We start from the raw sequence: 11,611 nt of genomic DNA on the forward strand, positions 1-11,611 counted from the left end.
TCGATGGGCAAGCATTCTTGTGTTAATGAGAAAAAAAAATCTGTGGTGTGATGATGCATTCATCAAGCTAGCTAGCTAGGCAGTAAAAATTTGTAAATGGACGCCAAAGTTACAGACAGGCACAATGAAGGCCGGGTTGGAGATGTGCTAGCTAGCTATTCGATCACGTTAACGAGCACTAAATCATGCGATCTCCTCCATATATGTCAGACTGTCACACTAATCTCCTACCATATCATGAAATTAAGAGCATCCCGATCCTCCACTATAAATCCACCCCTCCACCTCGCCCAAATCATCGACTTTCCTTCCCTTCGCTTGCCTTATCCCTTGCCAGCAATGGCTCGCAAGAAGGTGACCCTCCAGTACATCGCCAACGACTCCACCCGGCGCGGCACCTTCAAGAAGCGCCTCAGGGGCCTGATGAAGAAGGCGGGCGAGCTGGCCATCCTCTGCGACGTCAAGACCTGCGTGCTCGTCTACGGCGAGGGCGAGCCGGCGCCGGAGGTCTTCCCCTCCCACGCCAAGGCGGCGGCCATCCTGACCCGGTTCCGGAGCATGCCGGAGCTGGGCCAGTGCAAGAACAAGATGAACCAGGCGGGCTTCCTCACCCAGCGCATCGACAAGCTCCGCGACCAGGTCGACAAGTCCCGCCGCGAGTGCCGCGACCGCGAGATCAAGGTCCTCCTGCACAGGGCCATGCTCGGCGCCCTCCCGGGCCTCGCCGGCCTCACCATCGAGGAGCTCACCAGCGTCGGATGGAAGGTGGACGTGCTCCTCAGGAGCATCGGCGAACGCATCGACAAAATCCATTCCCTTTCCATGCAGGCGCCGCCGCCAGCCGCATACCAGCTCACCACCGGCAGCAGCAGCATGGAGGATCACATGGGGTCTCCGCCGTCTCTGTACCAGGTCCAGGCACCACCGCAGCAACAACAGCAGGAGGGCTGGCTTGACATGGTGCCCCGGCCCGGAGAAGATCTCGGCACCCAGCTGCTCTACGGTGGCTATACCACCGGTGGCCACGACGGCGCCAGCTTCTCCTCCTCCAGCGGCGATATGAATATGATGATGATGCAGCCCTTCGATCTGGGCTTCGGTTTGAGCCATTTCCCTCCCATGTAAGCTACCTACCTAGGATGGTGGTGAGGATCCTCTCGTCTCCGGCCGCCCTGCATGGCATGGCCAGCAGCTTCCGTCGATCTCGGTCACGTTCTTATTTAGTTTTGGTATTGCCGTATTGGTCAAGATGCACAGGGGCATCGTTAAGATGAGACATTCAATTCATATCCTGAAATTGTTATATGAGGTCGGTCGTCTATGTATATTTTATTCATCAGGTTCTTTGAGCCAAGACATTTATAATTGTACTTTAGCTATTGGAATTGTTTTTTTTTTTTTGCGGGTGAGCCATTGAAATTGTTATTCAGATGATCTCTTCCATAGGCTCTTCGTTTGATCTATGTTGTTCAGTTGAACGTAAATCGTAAGGTGCACCTCTTTTTTGGTGTCACAATGTTTTGTCACATATATATACTCTCTTTTTTGAGGGAGTCAGGCTTATATACTTGCATAGTTTGTGTGTGTATTACGGCAGTCAACTAGCACAGCTACGTGCCTGATGGTTACTTGGGTGCCTTGAATTTCCTGCTGTTTGTTTTTGGTGTCCAGAATTTTACCTTTTTTGGATGAGTATTAACTAGTTGAAGATGTACTCCTGGAGCAATCTTTGCCTGGATAATTAATGATTTGTGACTTAATTACATGGAGAAAGCTGTTCTAGTTAACTGCTTTTTTCTTAAGAAATACCAAGCTTTATTACTCAAAGTTTACCACAAGCCGGATACAAATAGGATCATGGGGTTGACTTAACCAAACATGGCACCCCTGATTTAAAGACCGAGAAGACTTGGCAAGTAAATGGACTTCGGTATGCTAATTGACTGTTGTAATACAAATTATACTACTAGTAGAATCCATAGTTGCCTCAAGAAAAAAAGTACTCCCTTCATCCTAAAATTCTTGTCTTAAATTTGTCTAAATACGGATGTATGAAGTCACGTTTTAGTATTAGATACATCTATATCTAGATAAATTTAAGACAAGAATTTTGGGACGGAGGGAGTAGAATAGAATCTATAATAAGACGATCAACGCAAGGACAGCTTTACGAGCATGCACGAGAGACACTTTCATCACTTACATACCCGTCAAAAGGACCTGGCGCTAACCAGGCTCAAAGTTGCGGGTGATTAATTTGGCGGTTGCTAGGCGCCATCCGGATGCACACAGCAAAAAAACATCCGCCTAGTCAGCTGTTGGATGCACACAATCACAGTCATCCGTTCGTGCTCCATGCGCACAACTCAATCGCCTTTCGCGAGCTGTGTTTGTTCAAAACAAACAGCGGCCGTGACATGCACTCATGCAGCACTTACATAGCAAGACAGCACCCCAAGCGGCACCAGATCGGAGCTCTGCCGAAGTGCCATCGGAGTGTTGTTGCATCTGCGTCACACTCGTAGCACGCTGCCGGTCGTCGCAGCACCACCTTGCAGCATGGCGGCACCGTTGCAGCACCACCTCACAGCACGTGGCCGGTCATCGCAGCATCGACTCGAAGCACGGTGGCACCATCGCAGCATGGTGACGGCGTCGCAGCATGTCGCTGGTCATCGCAGCATCGCCTCGAAGCACGGCGATGGCGTCGCAGCACGTCGCCGGTCGTTGCAGCATCAACTCAAAGCATGGCAGAGCCGTCGTAGCATCGACTCGAAGCACGGCGGCGCCGTCGTAGCACCAACTCGCAGCATTGGTGGCGCCGTCGCAGGACCACCTCGCAGCACGTCGCCGCCATCGCAGCACCGGCCCGCAGCACGTCGCCGGTCGTCGGCTCGTCGCAACACCAGCTCTACACACAGTGGCGCCGTTGTAGCCCCGCCTCGAACCACGTCGCCGGCCGTCGCAGCATTGATGGCTTGTCGGAGTGCTTGCTCGCAGCTCACAGTGCGGTGGCGCCCCCCGCAACTCTGCCTTGTAGCACGGCGGCGCCCCCGCAGCTTCGCCTCGCAGCGCAATGAGCCGCATCTGGCATGTTTTGCAGGAGCAAAAAGGGTATAAGAAAAGAAAGAAGCACAGTGAAGGGATAAGGAACGAGAGGGGCACATGGAGGAGATAAGGAAGGAGAGGGGGCACATGGGTGGCCCCCACAAGCCACACGTCACAAGGAAAAGGCGGCTGCGCGATGCGGTTGTTTGCATCCGCCTGTTTCAAAGCAGTTTCCGATTAATTTCTCGAGGATGTTGGACCGAGATACAGCCCGATACGCTGGGGTGCGCACGGCTCCCATCATGTACGCTCTCTGATCTAAAAGAGGGAAAATCCTATTCGCCGCTTTCTGCGGCGAATTGTCGAGGGATCGCAGGAGCGCCGCGAGCGACCGACATGGGCCAGCCCACTTATACATAGTGCGTCCAACCGGTTTTCAGAACCTTCTAGAAGGTTCCCTGAACCAGGTTTTTTCTGTATCGTTTTTTTCTGGTTCTTTTTGGCTTTCTATGTTTTTTTATTTTCTGTTTCTTTTCTTTTTTTAGTTTCTGTTTCTTTTCTTTATGTTTTTTTCAAAATTTCACAACTTTGCAAAATTTGTTCGCAAATTTAAGAAAAATGTTCGATTTTCAATTTTTGTTCATGAGTTTCAATAAATATTCCTATTTTTCAAAATTGTTCATGTTTTAAAACTTGTTTGCATTCGAAAAATGTCTAGGAATTTCAAAATGTGTTCCAGCTTTCCGAATTTGTTCACAAATTTATAAAATGTTCATGTTTTCAAATTTTGTTCACAAATTGAAAATTGTTTGTAAATTCCATAAATTTGCTTGGGAGTTTGAAAAAAAAATGTTCCTGTTCCAAAATTTGTTCGTAAATTTCAATTTTTTTCTTATTTACAAGTTTTGTTCGGAGTTTCGAAAATTGTTCCGTTTCCAACATTGTTTGCAAATTTTTAAAAATGTTCGTTTTTTCAAATTTTGTTCTGGAGTTTCAGAAAATGTTCGCCTGCAAAAGTTGTTTGTGTTTCCAAATTTTGTTTCGAAATTTGAAAAATTGTTCATGTTCTGTTTTTTGGGTAGTTTAAAAATGTTTCCGATCTAAAAAATATGTTCGCGTCTCCAAAATTCGTTTGTGTGTCGAAAAATATTTGAGTTTTCTCAAAATTTATGAAAAAAAATAATGTTCGCGTTTGATAAAACATTCACGTTTTGTTTTTGAAAAAAAAATGTTTTGGGTTTGAATTTTTGAAAAAAATTCGGATCGGCGTTTGAGTTTTCTTAAGGTGTTGCAATGTTATGTGATCAAGAAATCTAGCTAGCACAACTGGTTCGAATCGTTGCTCGGAAGCAGCTGGTCTAGTGTTCGATCTTGGAAACGCATCTTTTTTTTATTCCAGCATGAGCTACTGTTCATGAGTGAGATCGGCCGGCCCAGTCTCTCGATCCCCTATGCGATCGCTCGACTGCTTGACGCAGAGAGCGTCACATAGTAGCTCTCCTAAAAAAGAGCTCCATGTAGGCTCTCAAGTCCCTGTTCTGCTGTAGTTGAGTAAGCAGACGGATGATAGTGTAAAAACTAATTTAAAATAGAGGGGCACGCCATAAGGAGAAAAATAGTAAGAAAATAAAAATAAGAAATGTTTTGCAGCAGAAGATGGCTTGGAAACGCATCTTTTTTTATTCCAGCGTGAGCTACTGTTCGTGAGAGATGGGCCGACCCAGTCTTTCGATCCCCTATGCGATCCTGGAAACGCATCTTTTTTTATTCCAGTGTGAGCTACTGTTTGTGAGAGAGATGGGCCGGCCCAGTCTCTCGATCCCCTATGCGCTCGCTCGACTGCTTGACGCAGAGAGCGTCACATAGTAGCTCTCCTAAAAAAAGAGCTCCATGTAGGCTCTCAAGTCCTGGTTCTGCTGTAGTTGAGTAAGCAGAGGGATGATAGTGTAAAAACTAATTTAAAAGAGAGGGGCACGCCATAAGGAGAAAAATAGTAAGAAAATAAAAATAAGAAATGTTTTGCAGCAGAAGATGGCTTGAATTTAATATGTAACTCTGAAATAGATTAGTGAAGATGACTCTCCCCCGCGGGTTGCTGCGGTAACTTTGTTAAAAATGCATAAGTAGTTGACAAAACTAACTAAATCTAATGAAAAGAAAGTATAAGCTTAAAAATCAATAAAAGGAAGTGTCTAAAAATAGAATAAAAACTTTTGAATTATAGTTAAAAATGTCATTTCAAACAAAAATGTGAAGTATGACTACAATGAATATATGATGTGCCAGTATTACATGCATAGACTAATGCAAAAATAATTATAATTTGTAAGTTCAATGCATGACTCGCTTATGTGGCAGATTTTATATGGCTTAGTGGGAGAGAAGACTTAAATGCATTGCTTAGTGGGATATTGAGGTGGTCACTTTGCATGTTGAGAGAATTGGAACCAACTTCTTAAGAATATGTTTATAAATTTGATTGGTGAGAAGGTTATCACTGGGTGGCAGGGCCGGTTAGCAATCACAACTCTTGATATTGATATATGCAATCACACTTCATAGTCATCTAGGATGACCAACGACACGCTGTGAGTAATTTTATTTTACTTTTTGCTTCCCATGAAACCAATTTTGTGAAAATCAAGAAAGATAGGACGTGTGAAGAATCACTTTTAAAAGTAGTTTTTTTTCTTCGCATGAAATCAGATTTGTGAAGAAACACTTTTAAAGAAAAGGCGGGATGTGTGAAGAAAGACTTCAAAACAAATACATGACAACACCACCGTGGGTTGCTTTTTTATTCGATTGAAATCAAATTTGTGAAGCCACTGTGGGTTGCTTTTTTCTTCGACTGAAATCAAATTTGACAAGACTCAATTTTTAAAAAGATAGGGCAAGATGGGATACAATCATCTTTTATGCGTTCATAATCACCTAAATTTTTGTTAGGGGCAATTCTTCTTGGCACATTCATTAATTAAGGGAGTTTACAAATTAACAAGCCCCAAGGAGGAAATATAAAAATTCAAATCTACCAACATAATATTACTTAAAATTGGCACCTACTGTGACCCAAATTCTAGACTCGATATGGAAGCATACTTTTTTTCTGTGATAGAAATCAGACTTGTGAAGAAACGTTTAGAGAAAATAGGAATACACTGATGTGACAAGATGTGAGTGTCATCTTTTATACGGTCAACATCGCCTAAACTTTTTTTTTTGAAAAGGCAAATATATAGGACATGAATAAGCAACGAGTCAATTTGGTTCAAACAGAGCATACAATTGAGACAATGGCAGAGCATGAAGGAGTTAAGTGGTTTATAATTGCATAGAATTAATTAAAGAGCAAGAGGTAACTACGTTTTATAATTGCATCACTCAACTACAGACGATGCATCCGCAACACTGCACCGTCCGACCCCTCATCCAACTTCGCCATGATCTCACCACCCTTATTGCGTCTTCCCAAGGCCGGTCCAAACATATTTTGGGCCCCAGGGCGAAATCAAAAATACATATATTTTTATACTAAACTTTCATATTTGTCTAAACATAATATTTCATTAGACTACAACCTAGACGAGTATGATGTTCTGCAGTTAGTTGGCATAGGTAATCACACAACAACATTGCTAAATATTAATTATTGTATTCTTTGATATACGTTTGTAACATACATCAACAAAAAAATGTGCCAAGTTTAAGTTATTTATCTTAACAAAAAAAATTATTCATATTTTGACGATTTGCATAAATTATATAGTGTGTGTATATATACATCTATATATTTACATATGTGTGGGTGTGTGTGTCCATGTTTATTGTATTATCGTTAAATATCATGATAAGGCTTCGTAAAGCATATTGTCTAAAAAAACTTAAAAGTGGTTTCTACTGTATTATTAGGTAAGTATATCTATAGAAATTTATAGAGTATAAATTGAGTAATTGGCAACTGAATCTTGCAAATTAAGTTCGGTAATATATAAATTTACAATATTTGTGTGCTCTTTACTTGATTCTTGGTAGTGAAGTAGCATCGCTTATAGTAATCACTTGTGCAAAGATAAAAATGACGTCAGTTTAATATCTGTGTACTGGTTTGATTATTTGATATGCACTTATGTAATGTGTTTGGATTTATCTAGTGTGTATCTATTAGTCTTTCAAACAAAAGTTGTGCATGAAATTGCACATGTAAATCTACTTAAGATAGCGTTCATTACAAAGAGCCTAACTAAACTTAATGTCACTAGTGGTCTGTTTATACGTGGTACATGCTATTGGTTTGCAGTGTGGACTTTGCTCTTCCAAAATGAGAATTTTGTTTTCCCCAACATATTCTATGATATTTTGACCTAATGGGTGATATTATGGTGGGTAGTAGTCTAACTTAGTGTTTGGGGCCCTCATCCTCTTAGGGTCCGGGGAGGTCACCCTGTTTCCCGGCCTACAGGGCGTCCTGCTTCTTTTCTCAACCCTCCACCACATGAACTCGTCACCCTTATCGCTGGCGACCGAGACATGGTGCATGATCATCACCTTGGCTGCATGGATCGCCTCTGATGCCCTAGTGATGATCACCTCCCTGTGTACCATGTTGGGGATCGTAGCAGAAATTTAAAATTTTCTACGCATCACCAAGATCAATCCATGGAGTAATCTAGCAACGAGGGAAAGGAGAGTGCATCTACATACCCTTGTAGATCTCTAAGCGGAAGCGTTCAAGTGAACGGGGTTGATGGAGTCATACTCATCGTGATCCAAATCACCGATGATCCTAGCGCCGAACGGACGGCACCTCCGCGTTCAACACACGTACAGAACGGAGACGTCTCCCACGCCTTGATCCAGAAAGGAGGAGGGAGAGGTTGAGGAAGAGAGTCCAACAGCAGCACGACGGCGTGGTGGTGATGGAGCTCGTGGTTCTCCAGCAGGGCTTCGCCAAGCACTATGAAGGAGGAGGAGGTGTAGGAGGAGGGAGAGGGTTGTGCCAGGGGAAGGGTGCGGCTGCCCTCTCTCTCCCTCACTATATATAGGGGGAAGGGATGAGGGGGAGGCGCCCTAGGGTTCCCTAGGGGAGGGGCGGCGGCCACAGGGGAAACCCTAGATGGGTTTGGGCGCCCCCACCCCCTAGGAAACTTGCCCCCCAAGCCGGGAGGGGCGTCTGCCCTAGGGGTGGCGCCCCCACCTCTCCTGGTTACGTGAGATGGGACGGGAGGGGCGCTCAGCCCCTTAGTGGGCTGATGTGCCCTCTCCCCTTGGCCCATAAGGCCCCCCAACGCTTGTCGGGGCCTCCGAAACCCCTTTCGGACACGCTGGTCATCACCAGGTACCCCCGGAACAATTCCGGACTCCAATACCCTTCGTCCAATATACCGATCTTCACCTCCGGACCATTCCGGAGCTCCTCGTCATGTTCGGGGTCTCATTCGGGACTCCGAACAACCTTCGGTAACCACATACTATTTCCCATAACAACTCTAGCGTCACCGAACCTTAAGTGTGTAGACCCTATGGGTTCGGGAACCATGCAGACATGACCGAGACAACTCTCCGGCCAATAATCAACAACGGGATCTGGATACCCATGTTGGCTCCCACATGTTCCACGATGATCTCATCGGATGAACCACGATGTCGAGGATTCAATCAATCCCGTATACAATTCCCTTTGTCCAGCGGTATTGTACTTGCCCGAGATTCGATCGTCGGTATCCGATACCTTGTTCAATCTCGTTACCGGCAAGTCTCTTTACTCATTCCGTAACACATCATCCCGTGATCAACTCCTTGGTCACATTGTGCACATTATGATGATGTCCTACCGAGTGGGCCCAGATATACCTCTCCGTTTACACGGAGTGACAAATCCCAGTCTCGATTCATGCCAACCCAACAGACACTTTCGGAGATACCTGTAGTGTACCTTTATAGCCACCCAGTTACGTTGTGACGTTTGGCACACCCAAAGCACTCCTACGGTATCCGGGAGTTGCACAATCTCATGGTCTAAGGAAATGATACTTGACATTAGAAAAGCTTTAGCAAACAAACTACACGATCTTGTGCTACGCTTAGGATTGGGTCTTGTCCATCACATCATTCTCCTAATGATGTGATCCCGTTATCAACGACATCCAATGTCCATGGTCAGGAAACTGTAACCATCTATTGATCAACGAGCTAGTCAACTAGAGGCTTACTAGGGACATGGTGTTGTCTATGTATCCACACATGTATCAGAGTTTCCTATCAATACAATTCTAGCATGGATAATAAACGATTATCATGAACAAGGAAATATAATAATAACCAATTTATTATTGCCTCTAGGGCATATTTCCAACAGTCTCCCACTTGCACTAGAGTCAATAATCTAGTTCACATCGCCATGTGATTAACACTCACAGGTCACATCGCCATGTGACCAACATCCAAAGAGTTTACTAGACTCAATAACCTAGTTCACATCACTATGTGATTAACACTCAATGAGTTCTGGGTTTGATCATGTTATGCTTGTGAGAGAGGTTGTAGTCAACGGGTCTTGCCATATTCAGATCCCTATGTATTTCGCAAAACTTTATGTCATATCGTAGATGATGCTACCACGTTCCACTTGGAGCTATTCCAAATTGTTGCTCCATTATACGTATCTGGTATCTCTACTCAGAGCTATCAGGATAGGTGTTAAGCTTGCATCGACGCAACTCTTTATGTCGAACTCTTTATCACCTCCATAACCGGGAAACATTTCCTTATTCCTCTAAGGATAATTTTGACCGCTATCTGGTGATCCTATCCTAGATCACCTTTGTACCCTCTTGCCAGACATGTGGCAAGGCACACATCTGGTGTGGTACTCAGCATGGCATACCGTATAGAGCCTATGACAAAAGCATAGGGGACGACCTTCGTCCTTCCTCTTTCTTCTGTCGTGGACAATCTTTGAGTCTTACTCAACTTCACACCTTACAACTCAGGTAAGAACCCCTTCTTTGACAGATCTATTTTGAACTCCTTCAAAAACATGTCAAGGTGTGCGTTCTTTGAAAGTATCATCAGGCGTCTTGTTCTATCTCTATAGATCTTGATGCCCAATATGTAAGCAGCTTTATCCAGGTCTTCCTTTGAAAAACACTCTTTAAACAACCGTTTATGCTTTCCAGAAATTCTACATCATTTCAAATCAACAATATGTCATCCACATATACTTATCAGAAATGTTGTAGTGCTCCCACTCACTTTCTTGTAAATACAAGTTTCTAGCAAACATTGTAGAAACCTAAAAGCTTTGATCACTCCATCAAAACATATATTCCGATTCCGAGATGCTTGCTCTAGTCCATAGAAGGATCGCTGGAGCCAGTATACCTTTTAGCATCCTAGGATCGACAAAACCTTTTATTGTATCACATACAACTTTTCTTACAAAAACTTGGTAAGAAAACTTGTTTTGACATCCATCTGTAGGATTTCATAATCGAAAAATACAGCTAATGCTAACATGATTTCGACAGACTTAAGCATCGCTACGGATGAGAAATTCTCATCGTAGTCAACTCCTTGAACTTGTGAAAAGACTCTTTCCCACAAGTCGAGCTTCATAGACGGTCACATTACCGCCCATGTCCGTCTTCTTCTTAAAGATCCATTTATCTCAATGGCTTGCCGATCAACGGGCAAGTCCACCAAAGTCCATACTTTGTTCTGATACATGGATCCTATCTCGGATTTCATGGTTTCTAACCATTTGTCAGAATACGGGCCCACCATCGCTTCTCCATAGCTCGTAGGTTCATTGTTGTCTAACAACATGATATCCAAGACAGGATTACCATACCACTCAGGAGTAGTACATATCCTTGTCGACCTACGGGGTTCGATAGCAACTTGATCCGAAGCTTCATGATCACTATCATTAACTTCCTATTCAACAGACGTAGGCTCCATAGAAAACATCTTTCTATGTTGCATCACTCTCTGGTTGAAGTAAAGGTTCGACAACCTCATCAAGTTCTATCTTCCTCCCACTCATTTCTTTCGAGAGAAACTCCTTCTCGAGAAAGGACCCATTCTTAGCGACAAACAATTTGCCCTCGGATCTGAGATAGAAGGTATACCCAACTGTCACCTTTGGGTATCCTATGAAGATGTGTTTGTCCGCTTTGGGTTCGAGCTTCTCCGGCTGAAGCCTTAAGCATCGCAGCCCCAAACATTAGGAAACGACAACTTTGGTTTCTTGCCAAACCAATGTTCACACGGCATCGTCTCAACGGACTTATATGGTGTCCTATCTAAAGTGAATGCAGCCGTCTCTAACGCATAATCTCAAAATGAAAACGGTAGATTGGTAAGAGACATCATAGATCGCACCATATCTCATAGGGTTCGATTACGACGTCCGGACACACCATTACCTTGTGGTGTTCCAGGTGGCTTCAACTATGAAACAATTCCACAATGTCTTAAGTGATTGCCAAACTCATAACTCAGAAATTCTCATCAATCAGATCGTAGGAACATGATCTTATTGTTATGATGATTCTTAACT

General features: G+C 43.9%; 1 protein-coding gene across 1 annotated transcript; it reads left to right on the plus strand.

Moving 5' to 3' along the window:
• The first annotated feature begins 339 nt into the window (after positions 1-339).
• Positions 340-1,247, plus strand: LOC125513576 (agamous-like MADS-box protein AGL80). Its single transcript, XM_048678710.2, has one exon. The coding sequence runs from the start codon at positions 340-342 to the stop codon at positions 1,123-1,125; it is 786 nt and encodes a 261-aa protein (XP_048534667.1). The 3' UTR covers positions 1,126-1,247.
• The last annotated feature ends 10,364 nt before the right edge of the window (positions 1,248-11,611 follow it).

Source organism: Triticum urartu, chromosome 6A (assembly GCF_056163025.1).
Source record: "Triticum urartu cultivar PI428250 chromosome 6A, HENAU_Tu73, whole genome shotgun sequence".
Taxonomy (NCBI): domain Eukaryota; kingdom Viridiplantae; phylum Streptophyta; class Magnoliopsida; order Poales; family Poaceae; genus Triticum; species Triticum urartu.

Excerpts from the sequence above, each read along its gene's own strand:
- LOC125513576 (XM_048678710.2), top strand. The coding sequence starts at position 340 with ATGGCTCGCAAGAAGGTGACCCTCCAGTACATCGCCAACGACTCCACC.